The sequence below is a fragment of the Coregonus lavaretus genome, assembly GCF_964263955.1.
Source record: "Coregonus lavaretus genome assembly, chromosome: 33".
Lineage (NCBI taxonomy): Eukaryota > Metazoa > Chordata > Actinopteri > Salmoniformes > Salmonidae > Coregonus > Coregonus lavaretus.
In genome coordinates this window covers 24,028,081-24,055,558 of record NC_140020.1, presented here as the reverse complement: position 1 = coordinate 24,055,558, position 27,478 = coordinate 24,028,081, and the positions used below count along the sequence as shown (strand labels likewise).

Sequence of the window (27,478 nt, the reverse complement as noted above, 5' to 3'; positions counted from 1 at the left end):
ACAGGTAGAGCATGTTTCTCTCTACAACCCAATATGTATCCCTTATACAGTGTATTACAGTGTATTGTATTGGGGCCTATAGAGGAGGCGGAGTGAAAAGCCAGCAGCAGGCGGTGCGACACAGAATATATTTTAACCCACTTTAGCTAAAACAGGTAGAAAAGTTTTCTCTCTATAAGCCAATATGTATCCCATGGACTGTACAGGGTATTATAGTGTTTTGCATTGGGGGCTATGGAGAGGGTGGAGAACGACGTGCTGCTGGATATGAACGACACAGTCCTCCAAAACTACACATATTTGGTTAGTAGAGACCCTATTGAGTATTTTCCAACCCACTTCAGCTGAGACAGGTAGAATAGTTCTCTATACAACCAATATGTATCCCATTCCCATGTACAGTCTATTAAAGGGAATTACATTGGTGGCTATGGAGGGGGTATTTTCCATCCCACTTTAGCTGAGACAGGAAAAAAGTTTTCTCTCTACAGCCCAATATGCTCAACATACCAGTGTCAAAGTTGTATTTTTTTCATTTTTGGTCTTAATTATTATTATTTTCTTCATAAATTACTTATTGGATTTTCTTGTTAGCACAATAAAAGTGGCCTTTGATTAAAATGCAATATCTTTTGAATAAGTTATCCACATTGCAATGTTTTGAAATGCGGCCTTTTATTTTGAAGGCTTCATCATTTCCATACGAATGTGACGTCATTGTTTGTGCTGCTGGCAGAATACTAGTGCTGGCATTAAGAGAGAGGAGTCCCCGGGTGCACAAGTATACAAACCGGGATATTCAAGCGAAGAAATGCCACCAAGTATGACTGAGAGCTCGGCGAATAAATTGATAAATGGAGGTGTTTGCCACCGGACCGCTAACGGTAAAAAATCTTCGGGAAGGAACGGTTTCGTGAAGAATCATTGCTTGTTCCAACAACCACAACAGAAGAAGTATCGGCGCCCGACTGAGAAGGTGAGGCCCACCCGTTAGCTACCGCTACTACCGCTCGATGGCAATATGGAAGAAAAACATTTGCCTTCAGATATTGAGATATATAGCCTGATATTTTTCAGAAACTGAACTGCCTTTGATTTTCATTGTGTTTTAAAGTCTCCCTTTGTTTACAAGTAGATTGAATAACCACACAGCCCAAACAAGTATCAAACAGTTGAATAATTCGCTACATTTGTAATTTTATAACCCAGTCTTACAATTGTATCATTGTAACAAGATTGATAGGGTGGATGTTTTCTAACTAAATTATCAAGCCTCAGAATGTGTGTGTGTGTGTGTACTGAAGGATAGGCTATGGGTGTTGTCAGCTATGTTTTCATTGAAAGTGAGTAGGCAAGTTTACAGTACACAATCGGCCACATCCTTGACAAATTTTGACCATTGGTTTTTATTTAGTTTTCCCAAAAGCCACTTTTAAAGTAATAATTGACATCATAAATTCACTATTTTAAACTCAAAACACCTATAAAGGTTTCTGCCACCTGATAACGTGATAATAATGGTATGACTGTAGTAGTACAGCACTTAGCAATAACTACACTGTGTTTTTTCGCTCACTGTGTCAAAGTGTGTGTGTGTGTGTGTGTGTGTGTGTGTGTGTGTGTGTGTGTGTGAGAAAGAGAGATTGTAGAAGGGCTGGTCTCTGTTTACACTGACACTACCATGAATACCAGTCAGAACGGGGAGGCAGAGCTTTCGTTGTGTAACAACTGGAGAGGAGTACTTTGTCTCCCAGAAACACACACACCCCCCCTCCCCGGGCAGCACACGTACAACACAAGCCAGCACCTGGGGAGAATGGCTGCTAGCTATGGGAGTGGTCCCTGGCAGGGCAGGGATGTCTCTGAGGAGAAAGATATGGAAGAGGGAGAGAGGAACACGGTGGCAGTTGAGATACATTTGCCATTGAAATTGTTAGGTTTGTGTCCCATTCTACATCCTGATATTACCAGGTTCTGACCACTAGATAGAGCTGTTCCTACTTTTAGGTGATATTTGTTAAAGGGATAGTTCACCCAAATTACAAAATGACATTGGTTTCCTTACCCTGTAAGCAGTTTATGGACAAAGTATGACAGCAACCTATTCTTTGGTTTTGTTTACCTGGCAACTGTTTTAAAAGATAAGCATTTGCATTTGTGGCACAAATCCAATGCAAGTCCATTTCTTTTGACAATATCTTTAGATTCCTCATGTCTAACTCATTGTTTAAAAAAAATGTCTGATTGTATGTTAGGTACTATATTTATTGAATATTATATGAATCCTATAAATTAAAATGGCCAATTTGGGTGCAGTCAATTAGCTTAATTTCTCAGAGACAAAATAATGTTGCAGGAACGCTAATCTTATCTGTTTCTAACAACAGAAACCATTTCAGAACAATCTGAGATGGTGGGTGTTGAAATCCTCTTGTGCTTTTCGAGGTGCAACGGCCCACATACTGTAACTGTCCTGTAGGCTACATTTCCTGTTTCCACCCCGGGTTCAAAGCAGAGTCTCTTCTCACATGACAGTTGGTCTTAGGACCGTTGCTAACTCAAAGCTATAAATGGTGTTCAAATAAGATCTGTCTGTTTTTAGTAGTCTGTGGTAGTGGCTGTAGGGCCTAGGACACTAACTGTATATTTCACTTTAAACATGAAGCAGCTCTGTCTCTGTGCATTTCAGTTAGCTTAAAGGTCTAGTTGTTAGTAGTCAGACCTGAGGGTGTATGTGGAGTAAGTCGCTCTGGATAAGAGCGTCTGCTAAATGACGTAAATGGAAATGAGTAGTTAGAAGGCTATTTCCTCATGTTCGTTCCCAATGGGAGACTGACCCTGGGAGCCAGTTTGACCAGTTCTTAGCTCAGTTGAGCACATAGCCTGTGCGCGCACACACATACACCACAAAGGTATTTCAGAGAGGGGCATGACTGGGTCACATGTGGTGGCTAAGCAGCCAGGGGTTTAATGTGGGATGAGGCTGACACTTCAGGTCATTTGATTTCAGAGTATAGTTTTCAGGACAACATGCCACAGTTCAGGTCAGCCTCAATTGGAGGATAGCCCTCTGAGCCCAGGGGCTGCGTGAGGTGATCTGGCTTTTTAGGAGGGGGCAAAACAACCGCGTTCATTCACTTGTGTTGAATATTTTGTTTTAAATATAACTTGAAATGATATTGAGTGCTCTGTTTTTGTCCCTCTGTGTTTTTAACAAACGATCTTTGAATAAAGAATAATAAAGGCCTATTTTTCCTCATGTTTACCTCTGAGTTGTACTAATGTCCATAGAAAGGCTTGATGAGCCTCTTAAAGTGAGTTGTTAGACACTCTTGATCTATAAGCCAAGCTAAACACCTTTTCATGTTCACACTCTCACAAATCACCACTTACTCAGAGCCTACAGCTCATGTGTTATGGCAGACTGTCTGCTTTTTGTCAGAGAGAGACTACTCTTGCTGTGCTGCACATTGGCTGAAGGTGTTCTGTCTTCTCTCATATTAAAACATGTTTCTGTACTGGTGATTTAAACATTAAACAGATTACAACAAGAAGTTAATATTTGACCTAGCAAGCAGAGAAACCCATGTCTGCTGAACGGGCTAAGGTAGATTACTCTCGTCTAGACACCTAGGCCTATGTTGTTTTATGTAGATGACAGTTTCACCCTAGAGTCTAGACCTGGCCTATGTGATCAAAGGGATAATGAATTCTCTTAAATGTCACTCGTTAATGTTTTTCTCACCTTGGCTGTCACCCATGGGACAGAAGTAACTTCAACTACCATTAGGGTACGCTTTGCTAAAGCCCCCTAAGGCCTGTGTTCTTACACAGGCTAAGCAACAACTAGGCCTACCCCAAAAACAATGGTGGTTCCATGTCACCTTGTTTTGCATTAACCAAATTTCATGCAAAGATCAACACAAAATCACTTTGAGTAAGTAACACAACCATCTTCTGTTTGTCTGTGTATTTATTCTTCTCCAGAACAACCATGTTGTGCGTAACGCCAGCCTGTACAACAAGCCATTTGTGGAGCAGTTTGAGGAGACTCCTCTGCTGGTGGCAGTCCTCACCTACATGGGCTACGGCATCCTCACCATCTTTGGGTACCTCAGAGACTTCCTCCGGAACTGGGGCATCGAGAAATGCCATGTGGCCAGTGAGAGGGACGAACAGAAGGTAAGAGATGCAGACAGTACTTTTTTATATATACTGTTACATTTTGGTCATTTAGCAGACACTCATATCCAGAGTGTCTATACATTTGTTTGTTCTGTCCAGTTCATGACAATTGGATTTCTAAAGAACAAGGTATTTGCCACTAACCACTGATCTGTGATCAGATTACCCCACCGGCCCACCCCCAATCCTAATCATTAAGGGGTTTGAAAAAAGATCTGACCCTGTATCAGTGGTTAGGGATAACTTCTACACACTCCCTTCTCGCCACTCTCACTCTGCTCCCACCCTAACTGTCTTTTACTGGATTCGTTGTTTTGATATAGACCTAACTATTACATTTCTAATATTTACTCAAGCACTGTGTGAATAAGGTGCGTCTCCTTGGTGACAATCATATTCGGGTGTGGGAATATTAGACGTGTCTTTCAATTTTAACTTAATTGAAGTTGGTGGTTACTACTGGTTTCAGATCTCAGTCGAGATCAATTGTCCGCAATGTTTTGTGTTCTGATAAGGGCTCTGACTGATGTCACGCACCCAAGAAGGCTCAACCAATCACCCGACGGATAGTAATGACTTTTCCTCCGGCTATCCTACGAAAGGAAATGTTGCTATGTAACACAGGAAGGTGTGAAAAAGATAACTCTATGCAGGTCCACACGAGCTTTGGCAATTTCTAAACCTGTTCTTTGTCACAACCATTATGCTCAGTACAGCCATTATGTCTAACAATTACTCAAGGAAGATTCCACAATAGCTTAAGCGTCCCCCAAACCTGTTATTTGTAAACCACAATGCTCAGTGCAAGCATAAGCTATGTCAAATGAGCTCTCTGAAAGCTTGAAAGAAAGACACACCTGTGTGTTTGCATTGATTCAGACCTAGCTAATCATTCCAACGTCTGACAATAATGTCTCTCTGTCTGTGTTGTAGGACTTTGTTCCGCTGTACCAGGACTTTGAGAACTTCTACACCAGGAATCTATACATGCGTATCCGTGACAACTGGAACAGGCCTATCTGCAGTGTCCCTGGAGCCAAGATGGACCTGGTGGAGAGAGCCTCCAAAGACTACAACTGGACGTTCGAGTGAGTCGCCCACCCTAACAACCCTAACAGGGCTTACTTATAGTGTGTGGGGGCTGCTGCGAGACATTTGTTTGGCACTGTAGCCTTGGGCCTAGCCCTAGAAAATCATGGGAGTAGCTAGGGAGACAAGATGTGTGTGGGTGGGTGGATGGATGGATGGATGGATGGATGGATGGGTTGGTTCATCTATCCTTGTGGGGACCTAAAATCCCCGAAAGTCCCCACAAGGATAGTAAAACAAGGAAAATTCTCCCTTTTGGGGACATTTCCCATATCCCCATGAGGACAATGGCTATTTTAAGCTAACATGCTGACCACACCGCCTGCATCGCGTGCACGAGCGTTGCAAAATACATTTCCACATACATGTTATTCAATCACACTGCTCGCGTGTCAACGAGTGTCTGCGTAGCAGTTGGTGGTGGTAATGCACCTTAAACTGCCATATAAAGTCCAAAGAAGAAGCCTGAAGGAGGAGAGATTACTAGAAACAAACTCGGTTGACCCTTTTATCTGTGGATTAATTGTCGGAGTAGAGGTCCTTGTGCATTTCAGGTAAAATAACAAGCCAATGTTTATATCCCAGGACAAATTAGTTAGCAACAGCAAGCTAGCTAGCTAAATTTAGATACATGTTTAATGCTTTTCGACCTGTCCCCGATTTAATATAGTTGGTTCAGAGTTCATTTTGATATTTCAACCTGCGTGTCCTGATCGCGTCTGGTGTGGGTGGACAAAATCAAAATTCTTACGTGCGGTGTGGTCAGCATGGTAGGTTTAGGGTTACAATTAGGATTACAATTAGGGGTAGAATTAGGGTTAGGGTAAGAGTAAGGAGTTAGGGTTAGGGAAAATAGGATTTTGAATGGAAATACATTTTAGGTCCTCACGAGGATAGAATAACAAAATGTGTGCTTGTCCTTACCAACCTACGTCATGGAAGACATGTCTCTATCATACCCCCTCTATCGCCCTTCAGGTCGTTGCCCTACTTAAAGGACAAATCCACTCAAAAACGATATATTTTTGTATTTTTTTCATTAGTCCAAGTGTCACTGCTTTGCTTCTTGAAAGTCCAAAATCTTAACTTGACTGCTGGAATGACAAACATTTTAGGACTGTATCAAAAGTGGACTAATGGAGAAAAAAAAATAAAAAATTTTGGGGTGGAGTTTTCCTTTAAGAGAGGGGAGACTGTCAGGGGACAAATGTGCTGAATAGAAACCACCAACTGTATTTATTACATGTTATTGTGTGATAATGGTTGACCTCTTTCACTCTTAGCTAGGCCCTAGACGTGGATGTCGATTAAGGCAGCCCTCCGCACCTCTCTGATTGAGGGGTTGGGTTAAATGTGGAAGACACATTTCAGTTGAATGCATTCAGTTGTACAACTGACTAGGTATCCTCTTTCCCTTTCCATATGTGATTTATAAGCTTATTTTCACAACCAAATGTAAGTGTTAGGGAACCCATCACTTCAAGATGCAGTTAAAAACAAAACCTATTCAACCATATTTTGCCTGTAAGGTAGTTAATTTAGCTGCCTTGCAAAAATGATAAGTACTGTATAAAACCAAAAAAGAAAGGAAAACCCTTGTCTTGTCAGAGTTGGTCAAAGTTGTCTTTGTCTCCCAGACACACAGGCAAGGTGGTGAAAGACGTGATCAACATGGGTTCTTATAACTACCTGGGCTTTGCTGAGAACACTGGGAGGTGTGCTGACAGTGCCACAGGGTCTACACAGAAGTACGGTGTGGGAGTGGGCAGCACCCGCTATGAGATGGGTAAGACGTGGTTATAATAACCTTCTTGTGGGGAAAAGGGCCATTGTTTTAAAACACTCATATCTGTGGACCTCTGTAGCTCAGGTATAGCATGACGTTTGCAAAGCCAGTATAGTGGGTTCGATTCCCGGGACCACCCAAATGTAAAATCAATCCCGCATGACTGTAAGTCGCTTTGGATAAAAGCGTCTGTTAAATGGCATATGCTATTTAAAACAAAGCACAGATCTAAAATATGCAGTAGTAGAGACGACCTTGTGAGGACAAACTGCTCCACTCATTTTGTTGTTGGACTTGTTTCTCCATGACCGACTGGCCAGAGGAAAGCTATGATCCCTTATTGATGTCACTTGTTAAATCCACTTCAATCAGTGTAGATGAAGGGGATGAGACAAATAATCTGAACTAAAAACTGCACACATATTTTGTATTTTCTCTGCATCCTTGTCAATCGCTAATCAATATCCAAAACCGGCACACTTTTTTCCCCCTTGAACTTGCACATCATCTTCTTTCTTTTGTGGCACCAATGTGAAGGTTTATGGCAGGGGAAACAGTGTTGCAGTAGTCTAGTGTGTGTAGTGGGAATAATGACAAGTGAACCAGGAAAGCTTTGTGTTCACATTGCCCTAAAAAGGGAACTGGACTACTGCTTGTGGTAATGTCATTTCGCTGAGTCTACCTTTAAAGTAAGGCATCATTGTATTGACATGTTCTTGTATCTGCTGTCTCCAGGTAACCTGGACATCCATGAGGAGTTGGAGCAGTTGGTTGCTAGGTTCCTGGGGGTGGAGTCATCCATGGCGTTTGGGATGGGCTTCGCTACCAACTCCATGAACATTCCTGCTCTTGCTGGAAAGGTAGGAATGATGCTGGAGTGTCTCGCTTTATCTCTCACTCTCTCTGATCTCTCTTTCTCACTAACCATGTTTCCATCCACAGTTGTAATGCAAGTAAAGTACTACCGTATAAAATAAATCACGACAGCTGTGATGGAAACTGGAAGTTTCGGTACAATTGTATGAATGCCGACAGATCATTTGTCCGTTCGACATGATGGGATCTTTTTATGTCTGTAAAATGAATTATGCGAGAAATAGTGGTGGAAGCGCCTTTATGCTCAAATATTTATTTAATGACCATCAAATTGAAGTAAACTTGGAGACTCGGAAACCATGCAGTTTATTAGGCTGCAGATGAAATAAGTTATGATGAACTTCACAGGGTGGTAAAAGTGCACGGTGCTGTTGGGCACACAGTGTATTTCCTTTTAGTGGTGAAAACATGTTATGTTTTCATTCACCAGTTGTACGTTGGTCTTAAATGGTTAACGCCATTCCAAAACAACCTAGTTTCCTCCATGTGTTCTCAAAACATTAAGATACGGGGTCGTCAATCGTCATAACGCCTGACGACTCCAATCCCCTTGAGGGTAGTAGCATTGGGCGAGGGTAGTAGGGTTGGGCGACGTTACGATAGCATCGTCTATCGACGATGATTGACAGCCATCGTTGATGGTGACGACATTGTGATGTGACAGACGATAGTTTAGTCTATTTGAACTTGACTGGCGCTGCGCAGTAAAAAACGGAGTCTCGCAGCGCACAGCAGGGCAGCACACGTGACATCCCTAGTAGTTTGCCTGTTCCTATTTACTATAGCCTATTTCAATAAATATGTGATAAGGAACGCAAGAGAGAAATGTAGGCCAGACAGAGCAGAGAATTTCACCAAAGCGGCGCAGAATGTCCATTCCAAAATATTTGTTTCTCGCTCTCGGTCAGATGCATGGCCATTAGCCTAAACCTTTTACCTTAACTATTTTGTGTCTCGCGGTATAAAAAAAAAGTAGCCTATATTCCCTGCTCTCTCCATTTGATAGGCTATGAATATGCATGGATTCTTACCAAATGGCGAATAACATATCTCCTACTAGGCCTATCATAAAAGCTTTAAGACAAGTTAAAGTTATGAACAGTAGCTTATTTCCCAAATATTCTAGGCTATGTGGGTTTGATTCCCAAGGGGGGCCAGTATGAAAAATAAACTAACTGTAAGTCGCTCTGGATAAGAGCGTCTGCTAAATGACTAAAATGTAAATGTAATGAAGGTGTTGTCCTAAAGTTGTTGTGGCTTTAAAAAATATCAAGAATGAAAGTCTATAGCATAGGCTATTCTCAATCACAGCTTTTATGAGAGCGAGAACAAACAATATTATTCATTTTTCTATTATTTTAAGAGGCAAATAAAGCCCACAATGTATAACATAACTCACTACGGGAAGACTGTTCCTCATCAGACAGTCACTGCTCCATCATATGCGTGCCACACACCTGTTCTGCTATTCCACCAGAAAGGAATATTAGAAAACATTTGCCATTGCCTGTACTTAACCTCTTCCCAGGCTTTCAACAACATTATCTTTCGTCATGATTTGTCCAGTTAAATTCGATTTTGCGCTATAGCCCAACTGTTGTTTTAGCAGAGCTTTTTTGTTTTGTTTGAGTTTTTTAATGTATTGGAATGGCCAATAGGGGCCATAGCATCGTATATCATTATGTTTTATGGGTACATAATCACGATGGGACAAAGGTTGACATCGCCTAACCTGCCCCCCCACCCCCTTCTAGCTCTGACACTACTGATAGCTACATTACCCCCCCCCCCCCCCCCCCTCCCCCCTTCTAGCTCTGACTCTACTGATAGCTACGTTATTGAGGAAAAAAATACTTTCTATGCTGTCTTAAGATGAATGAACTAACGCTAAGTCGCTCTGGATAAGAGCGTCTGCTAAATGACTGAAATGTAAAAATGTGTGTGTGTTTTGACAGAAAGTAAAGTAAAACCCTAAAAACATTCTTTACCCCCAGAATACTTAAACCGGTGACTATCGGGAGACTAAAGAAAAAGGAGCACTCTGTTTCTGTGTAAAGCTGATAGATTTATTGGCATTCACATATTTATTTGTATTTTTTATTTTACACTTATTTTACCAGATAAGTTGACTCAGAACACATTTTATAGCAAAGACTTGGGGAATAGTTACAGGGGAGAGGAGGGGGTTTGAATGAGCCAATTGGAAGCTGGGGATGATTAGGTGGCCATGATGGTATGAGGGCCAGATTGGAAATTTTGCAAGGACACCGGGATTTAACACCCCTACTCTTACGATAACTGCCATGGGATCTTTAGTGACCACAGAGATTCAGGACACCCGTTTAACGTCCCACCTGAAAGACCACACCCTACACAAGGCAATGTCCCCAATCACTGCCCTGGGGCATTGGGATATTATTATGTATTTTTTGACCAGAGGAAAGAGTGCATCCTACTGGCCCTCCAACTTCCAGCAGCATCTGGTCTCCCATCCAGGGACGTTGTGCCGTGACATCGCATAGTCCATATTCTTTGGTGCGGATAGCTGTTTTGTGTTCAGCTATTCTTACTTTGAGCATGTAAATAGGATGTTGTACCACAATTTATGAAGTATTTTATCTTGTGTTCTTTACCCGAGCGTGGGTGATAGAATACTTTTGTGTACCCTCTCTGAAACACACATGGTCGTCCTCGTCAGAGTAAGAACACACATTTCCTGGTCCTGACAGACATCAGAACCACTGTGGTTAGAGAGGAGGTAAAGGTCCAGTCACATGTACCTGATGGATCATGAGTTCTTAAACCCAGTCGGGTCTCTCATTTTTCTCCTTTCCTCACTTCTTCTCGTAAATTGCGTCATTTGCATAATGAGCTCATTCTGCTCAATCATTCATTCACTAGATTATTCAATTGTGTAACTTGTCCTGCGGTAACTATGCAACGGTGTGTGGTGTCATGTGTCGTCGCGTGATGGCCGACGTGTCATTGACTGTGAGACTGTCTTTAATGCCCTCCCATTCAGGGAAACTATCCTGTATACCACTTTAGTGCTTCAGTGTATTGTATTGCTATGTAAATAAAATGTATGAATATATGTAATTCTAGGGCTGTTTTGATGTAATATATTGTATGAAAGACTTGATATAAATAAAGTTCTTGTAATTTCCAGGGCTGTTTGATTCTGAGTGATGAGTTGAACCATGCCTCTCTGGTGCTGGGGGCTCGACTCTCTGGCGCCACCATCCGCGTCTTCAAACACAACAGTGAGTACACTAACACTAGTCCCACTCAACTACCCCAAGGCCACTACACACTGGGAAACTATACAATAAGAATTACAGAAAGGCTCTGCTTTGGTATCTGTTTACCTAGCACACAGTAGTGGGTGTGCCCATTGGCAACACCCGTCACACACACCTTTACCACTACACAATCTACTGTTCCTCCCTTTGTAATCAGTTAGGTGTGTCACGTAACACAACCATTACCGATAGTCTGCTCCTTTCATGCCAATGTTTTGGTTTAGACTGCTCTAAGACTGGGTGCCAGTCAGTGTTAGACAGCTTGTTGTTGTCTTATCAAGGCTACAATTTAGCATTGTTGAATGTTGAAACATTCAGGGACTCTGGCTGCATTATTCATACCCGGTCTATGTCCTAGTCTTCTCTAACACCGTTCTGTCGGTCTCTCCTCTCCAGATATGGTGAGTCTAGAGAAGCTGTTGAGAGATGCCATCGTTCACGGCCTGCCCAGAACACACAGGCCCTGGAAGAAGATACTCATTCTGGTCGAGGGAATCTACAGGTAGTCTACCTTTTTAGAAAGACTCAAACAAATTCTAACCCTTTGAACTCTGTCATATGTAGGGCCAGATGGATTCTGTGGAGGCATGTTATATAAAAGAAATCGGGTGAAATGAATCAAGCCAAACCGATTATGCGAATACGCTCTTTCTAGCACCCAGAATTGATTGATGTAGAGTGAATCATACTGCAGTGCATTCAGATATAAAATGTGTGTGGCTTGAGTTCTTAAGGTACTTACCATTAAAAGTCAAATCAACCCATCCATAATTATCAATATGGTTGTTAGTAAACCTGCCTCTCTAATCAATATAATTCACTAATGTGTAGTTAAAATGGTCTGACACACCCTTAGGGAACTAAAGAGAAACGGTCATTGTCTTTCCACTGCAAACAATGATCAAGGAGCTGCCAATAAGATGCACTCAGTAGCCAATTTATTTGGTACACCACTCCGTTCCTACAGACAATGAGTCACGTGGCTGTGCCTTGCTATATAAAGCAGGCAGACAGGCATCGAGGCATTCAGTTACTGTTCGATTGAACGTTAGAACGAGTGACCTAAGTGACTTTGAGCGTGGTATGATCGTCGGTGCCAGGCGCGCCGGTTCCAGTATCTCAGAAACGGCCGGCCTCCTAGGCTTTTTCACCCACGACATTGTCTAGGGTTTACCGAGAATTGTGTGAGCGGCAGTCCTGTGGGTGAAAACAGCTCGTTGATGAGAGGTCGAATCAGAATGGCAAGAATCGTGCAAGCTAACAGGCCGGCCACAAACAGGCAAATAACGGCACAGTACAACCGTGGTCTGTAAAACGGCATCTCAGAACGTACAACTCATCGGTCTTTGTCACGGATGGGCTATTGCAGCAGACAACCACACCAGGTTCCACTCCTGTCAGCTAAAAACAAAAAGAAGCGGCTCCTGTGAGCACGCGATCACCAACACTGGACAATTGAGGAGTGGAAAAACATTTCCTGGTCCAACAAATCCCAGTTCCTGTTGCGTCATGCTGATGGCAGAGTCAAAATTTGGCGTAAGCAGCATGAGTCCATGACCCCATCCTTCCTAGTGTCAACGGTACAGCCTGGTAGCGGTGGTGTAATGGTGTGGGGAATGTTTTCCTGGAGCACGTTAGGTCCCTTAATACCAATTGAGCAACATTTCCATGCCCCAAATAACTCAGGCTGTTCTGGAGGCAAAGGGGGGTCCGACCCAGTACTAATTAACTGGCCACTGAGTGTACAGTACATTGTTTAGAGATTTATACCTAGGGTGAACTAATCACCTGTCTTTGTAGGTAAAGTAACATAAGGTGAAAAGTACAGAAACTGATCCATCATTTTAGTGTGTGTCTCTCTCTCCTCCCTCCACCTCACCATTCTCCTCTTCCCCAGTATGGAGGGCTCTATAGTGTGTCTGCCTGAGGTGATAGCCCTGAAGAAGCGTTATAAGGCCTATCTGTACCTGGATGAGGCCCACAGCGTCGGAGCTCTCGGACCACGCGGTGGAGGGGTGGTGGACTACTTTGGTCTGGACCCCAAAGACGTGGACATCATGATGGGAACGTTCACTAAGAGCTTTGGTGCTGCTGGTGGATACATCGGAGGGAAGAGGGTGAGATGGCTGTCTGCTCTAAAGCAACCTTGATTTCCTGCTTTCTTCACACATACCCATTCCAGTAACCGAGTGAATACGAGATGGGGAAGTATGGCAACGTGTGACTCTCTCCAAAGGATCACGGGTTAGGAGAAATGTTCTTGGCAGGGTGCCAAGGTGCCCAAAGCTATGTTCAGGGCAGTAAATGTGCTAAAACATTCCATTACAACAAAGCTAGGTGTGTATAGATAACAGGCACTGACATGGGACAACCATATTTATAGTGACTGGAAGCCTTTATGATTTCTGGGATGGTTTCTGATACAGTTTACTGGGACAGTTTAGGTGTGGTGGTTTAGTCATCAACAAGACAAACTGGTTTTACCATTGCCCCATGATGTGGGAAATTCTCTAAGGGCTGAATCCTACCTTGAGATCTGTTAGAGTAACTCAGATTGTCACATAAATCATGCTTTCACATCAATAGGAGACTTGTACGGAAATTTGAGATGTGCACCATCTCAAGTTCGACTTTATGTAGTATTATCGTAACTATAAAACCCATTCATAAAGACAATGGTGTTTTGTTTCTCTCCCCCATAGGAGTTGATAGACTACCTGCGGTCCCACTCCCACAGTTCTATCTACGCCACGTCCATGTCCCCTCCCGTGTCACAACAGATCATCACTTCTATGAAGATCATCATGGGAGAGGACAACACCACTCTGGGTGAGTTTACACAGCAAGCCTCCACTTCAGCTGGGACCACACTGTGTTGTTGAATGAGAACTAGTTAGTATCTGGTAAGTAGTTATTTTCATCCCTGGTCCTGGAGAGCTACAAGGTGTTATAAACTGGGTAGGTCGAGTCCTGAATGCTGATTGGCTGACAGCCGTGGTTTATCAGACCGTATACCACGGGTATGACAAAACACATATTTTTATTATAGGCTTGTGTTCTTGCCTGGCACTGAAAAACATGATTCAATCATCAATATTTAATCATCAAGAGCTTGATTTGTTGAATCTAGGCCAAGGGGTTGATGACTGCTGGACAGTACAAAAGGTATTTTCCTTGCATTAGGCAGTACCTGTCACCACACTTTGTCATTACCATCAGTAGCCACAAGATGGCTGTATAGACCTGGAAAGCTAAGGAGCTGTTTTGCCAGCTGTTGAGTTGACATAAACCCTGCTGCTTGGTTAATCTTGTCATGTGAATTCATTGCCCTCTCCAACAGATGACAGCTCAGAGGTGGGAGCTTAATGTCATGTAGGGTTTGTATAGATTTTCCTAACCAGCTTTGAACTGGTCTGATCTGTACTTTGACTCAGGGAGTGGCAGGGTATAGTACCTTGGCAATCACTCACCCACAGCCAAGTGATAAAGGCTATATAATACATTTCTAACTGGCTAACAGAGAAAGGTAAACAAAGGAGAGTCTGGATAATAAGAATTCTAGAATACTAGAATGGCACATATAGTTGCCATTGCACTATTCCCCTTTTTACTCCCCCGACAGACGCACACAGACAACCACACAGCCTTATTGGTGACTAAAGGTAAAGTGGCCGATGTTGAAAGAGTCCATTTCCTGTTCAATAACAGTAATTTCCTTTTCCTGTTTCTGCTTCTTATGTTTCATTCACTGGGCTTCTGATGGGTTAAAGTGGAACTGACAGCGTTTTAACTACTTTGCATATATGAAATAAACAGAGAATCATAATATGAATTTATGTATTTCAGTCCTTGACTAATAATGTTCTGTACTATGTATTGTTTCATGTGGACCCCAGGAAGAGTAGCTGATGCTTTTGCAGCGGCTAATAGGGATCTTAATAAATACAGTCAAAAATATCAAATTCCCAGTTTATGCTTCAAAACCCACTTTATAAGAGGTTTTAAAAATAGGTTCTATTTGACTCAACATTCCATGACGTACAGTAAGGCATTGTTGGCAGAATAGATGGATGCAGTTCAATGTATGATTTAATATAATTAACCAATACATTTCTTGGTAGTCCACAAAATATTGCTGTCAGGTTGTAAATCACAGCTGGCCTGGTACATTGTTTGCTGCCGCCACCCACTCGGGATTCACTGTTTGTTTCAATGACTTAATATTTTGAAAAAAAATGGACGACTGTAACTAAGGCTGGGAATGTCAATACAATCAAACTAGCAAGGGCAATGGTCACAAGTCAGTCATAACGTGGCTAATAGGGTAGCGCACGTGTCAAACACAAGGCCCGCAGGCCGACTAGCACACAAGCGAGTAGAAATGAGTCAATAGTTGAGTCATCTACTTTTCGCATTGGTGAATTCAACTTCAATTTCGCTGCTTTTGTTTGTCCCATTTCCAGCGCGCAGTGGAGGGAAAGGGTACAGACACAGGCCACAGTCCTAGTTAGGCTACTAAAATCTTGCTGTCTGGCTTCGGTTTTAAAAGCTTGCAATGAATAACCAAAAAACAAAACCTGCAACAAAACACCATGCAAAGTGAAACATGGAGGCCTATGAACCCTGGTCATCCCTACTGCCTCTGATCTCACTAAACACATGCTTTGTTTGTAAATTATGTCTGACTGTTGGATTTTTTGAATTTTATTTTTGTTATCTGGTTTGCTTAATATAAGGAATTTGAAATGATTTACACTTGTACTTTTACTTTTGATACTTCAGTATATTTTAGCAATTACATTTACTTTTGATACTTAAGTATATTTAAAACCAAATACCTTTTGACTTTTACTCAAGTAGGATTTTACTGGGTGACTTTTACTTGAGTCATTTTGTATTAAGATATCTTTACTTTTATTCAAGTATGACAATTGGATACTTTTTCCACCACTGAATAATAGTATATTTTTTAAATTCTCTAAACGTTCTTTAATTCCTTACACTCGTGGGAATTGGCCTATACGGATAGAGCTATATTTGTATGTTTCTTACAGAAGAAATATGGAAAGCATATGCATAACCATGGTAGCAATTAAAAGGGAACCGTTTGGAGATCTTGGGAAAATTATAATAATAATAATAATAAGCCATTTAGCAGACGCTTTAATCCAAAGCGATTTACAGTCATGTGTGCATACATTTTTACGTATGGGTGGTCCCGGGGATCGAACCCACTACCCTGGCGTTACAAGCACCATTCTCTACCAATTGAGCTACAGAGGACACAACTAAACTAAAGGTGAGGACACAACAGTTCACCTGACACAAGACTGAATCCAAACATTACACTATTGATTTTATATGCATTTTGCATTTAAATCAAATCAAATATGCCACATTTGATAACGAAATCTGAAAATACTGAAGATGCATTCAGTAACATGATACGAATATTCTTGGAGAACACAAGGCAAAAGAAATAACAAGGGTTTGAGTGAGAGGTCTAACTGGTGTTTACAAGTGGCCACACACCTCCAAAGTGTGCACAGTTCCTAAGTAATTTCAATGCACTTTTATGACTCAAAGAAGAGTTTTTAACAATAAGGTGTTTTTTTTTTTTTTACCTCTCCTAGCTGTGCCGTTGAGGAACTAGAGCAAGCACACTTGTAGTTTTGTTTGGAACACAGCCCTGCATCCCCGCCTTTACACAATTACTGTTGTTTTTTACGCAATCCAAGAACGGTCCATTATAATTTGCAGTCTGGGTATAATCTGAAAGCTTGTTTACATTTTAGTTATTTAGCAGACGCTCTTATCCAGAGCGACTTACATTATACATAATTGTTTTATTTTTCATACTGGTCCCCCCGTGGGAATCAAACCCACAACCCTGGCGTTGCAAACGCCATGCTCTACCATCTGAGCTACATCCCTGCCGGCCATTCCCTCCCCTACCCTGGACGACGCTTGGCCAATTGTGCGCCGCCTCATGGGTCTCCCGGTCACGGCCGGCTACGACAGAGCCTGGATTCGAACCAGGATCTCTAGTGGCACAGCTAGCACTGCGATGCAGTGCCTTAGACCACTGCGCCACTCTATTGCCAACATGACTAGCTACATTGTATTTGAAAATCTTAGTGTTAGGCTTTCACAAGGCAATTCAGAGAAGTAAATTGTATACTGAACAAAAAATATAAACACAACATGCAACTATTTCAAAGATTTTACTGAGTTACAGTTCAGGAACTCAGTCAATTGAAATAAATTCATTAGGCCCTAATCTATGGATTTTACATGACTGGGCAAGGGTGCAGCCATGTGTGGGCCAGGGAGTGCATAGGCTCACCCACTTGGGAGCCAGGCCCACCCACTCAAAATGAGTTTTTCCCCACAAAAGAGCTTTATTACAGACAGAAATACTACTCAGCTCCCCCTCAGAAGATCCCACAGGTGAAGAAGCCGGATGTGGAGGTCCTGGGCTGGCATAGTTACATGTGGTCTGTGGTTGTGAGGCTGGTTGGACATACTGCCAAATTCTCTACAACGACGTTGGATGCGGCTTATAGTAGAAAAATGAATACTAAATTCTCTGGCAAAACAGCTCTGGTGGACATTCCTGCAGTCAACATGCCAATTGCACGCTCCTCAAATTGACATCTGTGGTATTGTGTTATTTGACAAAACTGCACATTTTAGGGTGGCCTTTTATTGTCCCCAGCGCAAGGTGCACCTGTGTAATGATCATGCCGTTTAATCAGCTTCTTGATATGCCACACCTGTCAGGTGGATAGATTATCTTGGCAAAGGAGAAATGCTCACTAACAGGGATGTAAACAGATTTGTGCTCCAAATTTGAGATAAATAAGCTTTTTGTGCATATGAAACATTTCTGTGATCTTTTATTTCAGCTCATGAAACATGGGACCAACACTTTACATGTTGCGTTTATAATTTTGTTCAGTATAATTTTGGTGTGCATAGAATAGAGGCATGAGTGCATTCAGATGTGTGTTCCGCTGCAAATTTTCTTCACAATACAAACAGATGAATTCTGTTCAGGACAACTGTCAACACAACCCAGGGTATAATGCCATGTCATCTTGTAACTGGACATCAAACATAGTGATCATAAACTTTGACACTGTAAATGATATGAGTTTTATGATATGGAAATGTGAAGTGCACATTTGGACTCATGGGTCTTTGGCTTGCTTGTATGACATCCAAGCAGTATTTATTATAATCCTCAACAGCTCATCTTTCAAAATGCTGTACATAGAGTCCTCTTAATTTACAGAATTACCCTCAATCAGACAACAAAACATTAGCAAAAGTTGCCCTATTAGGGGTAGGGATGAGGGCAACGTCGCGTGCTGGGCTCAAGTTCAGAATGTCTGTCAGTCAAAACCCATACAGCGCTGGGAAGCGGAGACCCTGAGATCTGACGTCATGTATAGCATGTTACTGTGCAGCCACTGCGTTCGAATTTAGGCGCTTATCAGTGCCCAAATCTGTCATTTTCAACCCGTATACAGGTACCAGTGTAAAGGGCTACGACCACCAACTATCACTCAAAAACTAAAGGCAATGCATGTTAAATGGTGTGGAATTGAGGAGATCAACTGTGTTGACAGTCACTCCTACACACACAGCGGAGCATATCCCCCTCTCAGTAGCACCAGGCTGGGTTAAAACCTCCAGACAGTCTCCTGCATCCCTCAGAGGGCTCTGGGTGATTGAAGTGGTAGCATGGACTTTCTCCACATAGGGATTTTATAGCTTTCAGATGTCTGTGTGTGTTGGAGATCCATAGTGTCTGTGCAGAAGTGTGTCTCTTTGGTGCACATTCTAGCTGGGTGCAAAGCGGCCTGCCACTGGGGGTTAGAGTTCTAGGTGGCTCCCCTGACCTTCAGGGCTTCAGAGAACGAGCTGTGGTAAAACATGTTTTCATCCCCCAATGGGTAATGTTGGGTTGGGCTATAGAGTAATCTGATCCTAGATCTGTGGTTAAGCGCAACTTCTACCTTGGTGGGAGACGGAAGGAACCGTCCTGTTAGAGTAATGACCCTGGAGTGATCCGGACCCTCGCTGGGCTATTTACATTTACGTCATTTAGCAGACGCTCTTATCCAGAGCAATTTACAGGAGCAATTAGGGTTAAGTGCCTTGCTCAAGGGCACATCAGCAGATTTTTCACCTAGTCGGCTCAGGGATTAGAACCAGCGACCTTTCGGTTACTGGCACAACGCTCTTAACCACTAAGCTACCTGCCGCCCCAAGCTACCTGCCGCCTGCTATGTGTGCGTGAATCTATCTCACCCGGTATCAGTGGATAGGGACAAGTCCCTCCCAGGTAGGCCACAGTACAGCAATGTTGTATTCATTAGGGCATGCAATGGTAAATGTTTTGCAATGGAAAATGTATGTTTCTTATTGGATCATGTCCAAGTAGGCCCTCAGTTTGTTCATTTACTTCTGTTTGGTCCTCAATTAATATGAGCCTGATCTAGCAGCTATGTTCAAACCATCACAATGCTCCGGACCATTCTCTGACAAACACATGGAAATGGCTGATCTCACGGTCTTGTCTAAATCACTTGACAGTTTTCTCAGGAAAGAGTAACATTGGCAGTTCGCTGGTTCCCAGCTCCATGTGGGTTTGAGATTCAAGCCTTTGAAGTGTAGTCACTGCCATAGCTGCATAACTAGTAGTGGCATCGAGGCTGCTAACGTTTTGGCTATTGTGTCATGTGCCAGAATGACTGACTGGGGTTCGAAGCTTGGTGAGTTAATGAGTCTGGAGTGTCTCAGGCAAGGTTACTCTTCGTATGAGTGTGGTTCAGTGAACCACCTCCATTACACAATCAGAATGAATTTCTCTAGTTTGAAGCTCAAATCAAATATGTGGATGAGACAGGGGACAGACGGGACATTCCTACCAGGGAGCCCCTCCAATATGAAAGGAATGTCAAACAAGTGGAAAGCAATTCCTTCTCCTGAAAACATCAGCCTATACGTTTATCATTCTACAGTTCTCTCAGAATGGCTTTGAATTCCATGCCAGGGCCCAGGGGGGAAAAACTGTCTGTGTGAAAGGAATTTAATTTCAGACTTGTTGAGTTTGGAATGCTTTACGTTTGCAGCTCTGTGTTTCAAAATGAAATGGCAGATGCTGTTTTTTGGGTTTGAGCACCTAGATGTATCCATTCCTTCCAGTCAACAAGGAAGTTAGGCCAAAGGCCTAAGGTAGTGGGCTGAAATAGTGTGTAAGTGCAGCAGTCCTTTTAATTGTTGTGGTTTACCTGTTAATGTTTTGACTGGTTAATGGTTGTAATCACTAATGGTTTAACAGGTTAATAGATTAATTAGCTAATTGTTTAATTGGTTGTTCATGTTTCCAGGGGCGGAGCGTCTGAGGCAGTTGTCAGAAAATACCACATACTTCAGAAGGAAACTCAGAGAGATGGGATTCATCATCTACGGAAACGATGACTCTCCTGTCGTACCCATGATGCTCTACATGCCAGCCAAAATAGGGTAGGTCTGGTAATCGCAAGTTCGTGATGTTTACAAAAACACAAACCTCAACTAAGATGGAGTAGGTTTGATCAGTCAGCCAAGTCACACATCTTGGTCAACTAACACAGTTTTAGAGTAAATACCACAGTGAACATGATCAGATTGTTTCTGTTATATTCACACGATCAACATGACATTGCTCAGTCAGCCAGCCATAGAATAAGCAGATTGTTCACACATTGGTCACATGGTCTATAATCCTGATCTCTGATTGGTTCTCTCTCAGGGCGTTTGGCAGGGAGATGCTAAAGAGGAACATTGGGACGGTGGTGGTTGGCTTCCCGGCCACACCCATCATCGAGTCCAGGGCCAGGTTCTGTGTGTCTGCCGCACACACCAGGGACATGCTGGACACTGTGAGTCACCTATCAGAGATGCACACACACACACACACACACACACACACACACAAACACACAAACACACAAGACATGCTTGACACAGTGAGTCAAGTAATCACAGACCAGAGTCAAAGGACTCCTCCCTCTCTCCATGGCGCCATCTCTATCTGCCTCTCGCTGGTACTTTTTCAAAAGTGTAGCATTCTTTTAACAGTCTGTCTCACTCAATAGGATTTGTGTTCAGCACTATTCAGCACAACTCTCTTTTATCTTAGTATAGGATGAAAGGAGGAGGAAGGAGACTAGGTGAGGACGCTGCATTTGAGTATTGAGAAGTACCCCAAGTTTCTATGTGGTCCTAGAATTGGGTCCAGTCCAATTGATGGGAATGGTTATGGTTAGTTACAATAATTGGTCAATTGTTAGAATGTATGGTGAATACTTTATTTTTCCCTTGAGACATCACCATCGTCCTTTGATAGTTGATGGAATCCCTCCACATCTCTTCCTCCTCAAAGTAGTTACATTGACTGACTGACTGTCTCCCAGCAGTGAGTCAGTCAAGCCTGGCTTTGACTGTCAGGGTTGATGTGCTGCAGGTGTGGAGGACAGGAAATGCATTTCAAAATGTGCTTTATTAGAGGGGGGTGAGAGAACACCTGTGTTCAGCAAGTGTTTGTTTTCTTTCAAATGCTTAAGCCTTGCCCGCCTGGCGCAACGGAACCAACAAAATCATCCCATAAGTGCCAACCCCACCCATCTGGCAGGCTCAATCATGCGTTCAAAGTATTTGGAAGAACACAAATACTATTTGAACCCTGGTGTGGGAGTGACTTGGAAGAAAGACAGCACAGTGCCATAACTGTGGTGGCGCAGCGAGCTCAGACTTAGTTTTATTTTGGCATGCGTGTTGTCTGTCCAAGGACAGTCCATTTATCTTTTTGAAGAGTGTGTCAACACAGTTTTTAATAGTCCATTTAAAGCACATCAGGTTCACTTTGTTAAAATGCATGAAGCCACTTTTTCTTCTTTGGAAAACTCGTCTCTCTCTTTACTCAAAGTTCAGAGAAGGTGTGGGGAAAAAAAGAGAAAATCAAGGAAAGTAAATTGTTTCCAGGTGTGTTGCGGACCGATGGTATCGCAACACAGAAAGTCTCCTGTGGAAAGTGTTATAGGCCTAGTTTTTCTGCTCAGTTGTGTTCTAGTTTTACGCAAGTAGACCCGATTTTTCTTCACTAACAATTTGGTCAGGTGAATTTCACGGTTCAGCAACCCTCACAATGGTGTAAGAAGCCCACCTCTCCCCCTTCAATCTCTAGGATCAGCAGGAATTACTCATGGTTCTAATGCTCACAATATGCTGCTGTTGTGTATGTACTCAACTCTCCCCTCGTTCCTCAGTAAAGAATCCCACTTCTGACACCAAATGTAGTAAACATAATGTCTTCTGTTGTTGTTATATCCTCTCCTCTCCTCCCCCAGGCATTGGAGGCCATCAGTGAGGTTGGGGATGTGTTGCAGCTGAAGTACTCCAGACACCAGAGACATCATGATTTCCCCTCCTCCCTGGGTCCATAGTCCTCTGAGGAGAGTCTGCTCCTGGAGCCCAGCCACGTCAAGCCTTCTTGTCATATAACTAACTGAACCAGCTACACCAGGGATACTTACACGTTTGTTTGTTTTTGCACTTACCTGGTGCACCGGCTCTAAATCAGTCCCTGACTAAAGAATGAAAATTAGAAGTGGAACTCAGTGAATTTGAGGATGTCTGACCTACACTACAGTGGGGCATGGATAGAAAGTAACCAAGGTCTTATCATCTGTTTTCGTTTCGATAGTGTGTTAGCCCCTATGGTTGTCTTACTGTATCTTCATTTTTTTGTGTTGGACCTAAATGTTGAATCTTATTTCTGTGTGCACACTGCATAATGGGGGCTTCTAGTGCAATAATAACAAGATGGGAGGAAGAAATCAATAGAACTAGACATGGATTTACGTTGCCATTAAAATATACAATTTGTTTGGTTATACCAATGGAGATAATGGATCAGAGAAATTGAATCCCTAGAACAGGGATCTACATTTGTTCTATGGATTCTGTTTCTATGGGTTGGATAATAGCAGAAGTTTTAATGCAAGAAAGACGTAAATAGATAATATATATCATTCATGACTTTAGTAGAGCACTGGCTATATGGTTAATATACCCATATATAGGCTTCATATCAAATGAGGTACATCATCAAGTGTAGCTTATTTTATATTGAAGTTTCCACTCTAATCAGTGTGTTATACTTTAATATTGTCACTGGGTTCTTTCCCTAACCAATGTTTATATTATCTGCTTTTACACAGTAAATGAACAGGTAAAATCTCAACGTCTTTGACCTATTATCATAGCTAGTCACCAAAGGAAGTGATACTTTCCATGAGAACTTCTATCTCTCTCTCGTAAGCTACATATTACACCTGTTCAGAAAAGATAAGTTTAGATAAATAGAAGAATATGGTAAGAACCCTTTTGAAGAGCTGACATTAATATTTGTTATATATTGCAGCTTATTTTCTATCATTCTTTAATATTTAGTGTTGTTTATGCCTGCACTCGATTAACTTGAGCCCAAATGTCTTTAAACATTTCTATACGCTCTAGAGTATTTAACATATCTATCGCTGAATAGTCTTTCATATTTCTATAGCTTGATAAGAGCCATGTCGTGTGAAGTGTCTCTCTTAGGGTTGGATTCCCGGACACAGATTTAGGCTAGTCCTGGACTGAAAAACGATTTCAATGTAGATTCTTGGCTTAATCTGTGTCCGGGAAACTGACCCTTACTGAAGAGCGACGTGATATGAGTCTCTAACTGTATATCTTCTAAGTGCTTATTATATTAATAACCAGTGTTGTCGTCTTACTCTGGCCATAATGTGACCTACCTGTTTATCTGTATGTATGAAGATGCTGCATCCTAACCATGCTTCTCTGATGTACAGATATGTCCTTATTTGGTAACACTTCCTATTGATACCCTCTTCACAGTGCAAAATAAGTGCATTTATAGTGCCTTATGAGCTATATATAATGCACAACATAGTTTTAATACAGGAAGTGTTACGCCTTTATTTATTACAAATGTCTTATAGTTTTTCAATTTGCTCTATTTTGTGGTAGAGGTTTCTAATATAATATATCTGTGGCAGCTCTAATTATGTTCTACACTCTTCGGGGAGGGGTATGGGTTACCTAGAACCGTAAAAGGTTATTTGGTAGTCTCTGTGTAATCCTTTTTTGGTTCCAGGTAGAACCCATTTTGGTTCCAGGTAGCCCATTTCACCAAAATATTATTTTGAGGGTTCTTTGTTGGGTGAAAGAGTTCTGCCTGGAAGCAAAACGGTTCTCCTACAGGGACAGCAGAATAACCCTTTAGGAACACTTTTGATGGAATATGTGTGTCTTAATAACAAACAGACCACATCTTCAGTGCTAGTACTACTGACAGGCATTGGAAATGCACAGATGATGTAGCCTCACTGAAATGACAGGCTGGCTAACTAACGCTTGGTTAAAAGGAAGCATATTTTGCCGCCGACTGTCTCTCACAATTATTCTTCTTATCTAATATAATATTCCAGAATTGGCTGATTTGTTTTGGCTTCTATATTTGTTTTGATTTTAGTTTGTTTTGTTTAAATGTTATGTTTGACTTTCCATGGCTCAGTTTATGGGTCAGTTCAAGTATAATATTGTCATTTGTCAAATATCCAGTTTGTAGTGTGAGTGTACATTTGCATTGGAAGTAGAAATGTGTGGAAGAGAGCTGCAGTTAGCACTGTGATCGTTAGACCACTACAAACTCCTTATTAAACTATGGCTGACATTTAAAGTGTCTATAATTTGTCCAGATGTAAAATGTTAAACTTGCTATTTTTATATTGTATTTCATTAAAGCTGGGTGGGCCCATGTAGAGTCTGTCTTCATCCCAAATGGCATCTTATTCCCTATAGTGCACTACACTTGATCAGAGCCCAAGTCAAAATGGTGCACTATATAGGGAATAGGGCGCTATTTGGGATCACCCTCTGTATCCTGTTCCGATCTCCTTTCTATTGAGGCATGATGTGATTGCTGACATCCAGTAACATGACCATTTATCTCAGGAAGGCTGTTTAGATTTCAATAATGCTAAAAACAGATGTAATTAATCATTATCTGACTTAAAGTAAATGTGTTTTTAAAATGAAAAGATTTCAAAGCCCTTTGATGTGACATTACATTGTTTAACTTGCCATGGGAAGAGATATGTGATCTGACCTACTCTGTAACTGCATATACACCTGTATGTTATCAGTAGGCTTTTAACCTTGGCAAGTTCAATGTTTGAAGATAGTTTGGGTTGGAAGATAAACCACTTGATGAGGTTTTTGAAGCCATGGTGTGTGTTGACTGTGCTGTTGGAAATGGTGTTAAGATTAAATCAGTCTTTGTTTGTATCAAGCTCTTGGTTAGATTTGTCTTCTACAAAGGTCTATATACATACACACACACACACACAATGTGTAACATAATCTATCGGAAAGTCTTTACAGAATGAATACCATTAAATGACTTAAAAATTGTTTGTATCTTAAAGAAAACATCTGATTTATTCTGTTTATTTAAAAGTACACAGCGCAGAGCAATAGGGTGGATGCACAACACACAAAAGCAAACTATGAGATGTACAAACTATGGGATAAGGGGACGACAAGTGGATAAGAGGCATTCCGTAATTTCGATTATGACATTAATGAGCGAGCTAGAACGGACGTAGTCAATAACTATTTGTTCAGCACTTTTGAAATGTACAGCGACAGAATTCAGAATATGGGCCATTCTTACAGTATTGTCCATGTACACCAAGTCAGAACCATAGGATAAATAAAGGGGGCATATAAGTAGACAATGAAAGCTCTTACAGTATTCGATGATGACATTTCTCTAAAACAGGCTATGGGCTACATGTGCACCATCAAGTCAGAACAGTAGGCTAAGTTATGAGGGGGAAAGGGACCAAATTATTAGGGTGAGGCACATGGGCTAACAGCTTACTACACAACATACACTTAGAATTACTTTCTTGGCTACAGTATACATATCTCCCTGGCATATTACATAATTTATGCAGCAGCATACAATACATTTTTTGACTCACTTTGTTGGGAAGGTGGCGCGGGAAGGTGGCGCGTCGGTCCTTCTTGTGGGCTCTAGAAAGAGGCCCGATCTTCCCGACTTGGAATTCCGAGTTGGATGACCGTTCAAAATTATTTTCCGTATTTTTCCAGTCGGAGCTAGTTCCCAGTTGTCTTGAACTACCTGATGTCTGATATTTCCCAGTTCAGAGTTTCCAGTTGTTTTGAACACAGCAGAAGTCATGCTGGATTGACAGCATGGCCAATGTATTCAAACTTTTCTGGCCCATGGCATTACCCCCTTTTACGTGATATCCAATTGGTAGTTACGATCTTGTCTCATCGCTGCAACTCCCCTACGGACTCGGCGAAGGTCGAGAGCCAAGCCACCCCGCTTCTTGACACACTGCTCGCTTAACCCGGAAGCCAGCCGCACCAATGTGCCGGAGGAAACACTCGACCTGACGACCGAGGTCAGCTTGCAGGAGCCCGGCCTTCCTCAAGGAGTCGTTAGAGCACGATGAGACAAGAACATCCCGGCCGGCCAAACCCTCCCCTAACCTGGACGACGCTGGGCCAATTGTGCGCCGTCCCATGGGTCTCCCGGTCACAGCTTGCTGTGACACAGCCTGGGATCGAACCCGGGGCTGCAGTGGCACCTTAGCACTCATTATTGAATTTGCGATTTCCAACTTGTTGTGTAATGTTTATGTCCAATGGACGATGAGCACCGATATGTTTTATCTATAATTTATCGTCAAATGACAAGGATTGAAAAGGATTTGCCAGTAGATTGTCTAATTGATTCATGATGATGACTGCTAGCTTGCTAGCTAAGAGTTTTAAAGTATGATGTTGACATGATCAGTCCAATTAAAGCTACGGTAGATATAACGTGATTTAACGTCATTTTATCTGTGGCCAATGACCTTGAGCCTTCTTGGATTGGCACTTCAAATGTAACTTCTATGGCAGCACCCAAGGGGCTTGAATTTTCAAGCTCTACCCGTAGATTTTGCGATGACATAGTGTCCAAGTGAGTGACAGAACACTGAGTCACGGCGCAACTAGAGAACATTATCAATCCCTACGCTCTGTATTTTCCACTGGCTGCCCCACCACCACAGAAAGCACTGAGCTAGGCTGAAAC

The 27,478-nt window shown here is 42.1% G+C and overlaps 1 protein-coding gene across 1 annotated transcript; it reads left to right on the top strand.

Annotated features, from left to right (window-relative positions):
• The first annotated feature begins 743 nt into the window (after positions 1-743).
• LOC311108610 (serine palmitoyltransferase 2-like) lies at positions 744-25,776 on the top strand. The gene is made up of 12 exons (XM_084151274.1): positions 744-976; positions 3,988-4,182; positions 5,119-5,273; positions 6,912-7,060; positions 7,796-7,920; positions 11,106-11,199; positions 11,635-11,740; positions 13,136-13,355; positions 13,941-14,067; positions 20,640-20,775; positions 21,044-21,173; positions 22,641-25,776. The coding sequence occupies exons 1-12, from the start codon at positions 812-814 to the stop codon at positions 22,734-22,736; spliced, it is 1,698 nt and encodes a 565-aa protein (XP_084007400.1). The 5' UTR covers positions 744-811; the 3' UTR covers positions 22,737-25,776.
• Positions 25,777-27,478: the final 1,702 nt, after the last annotated feature.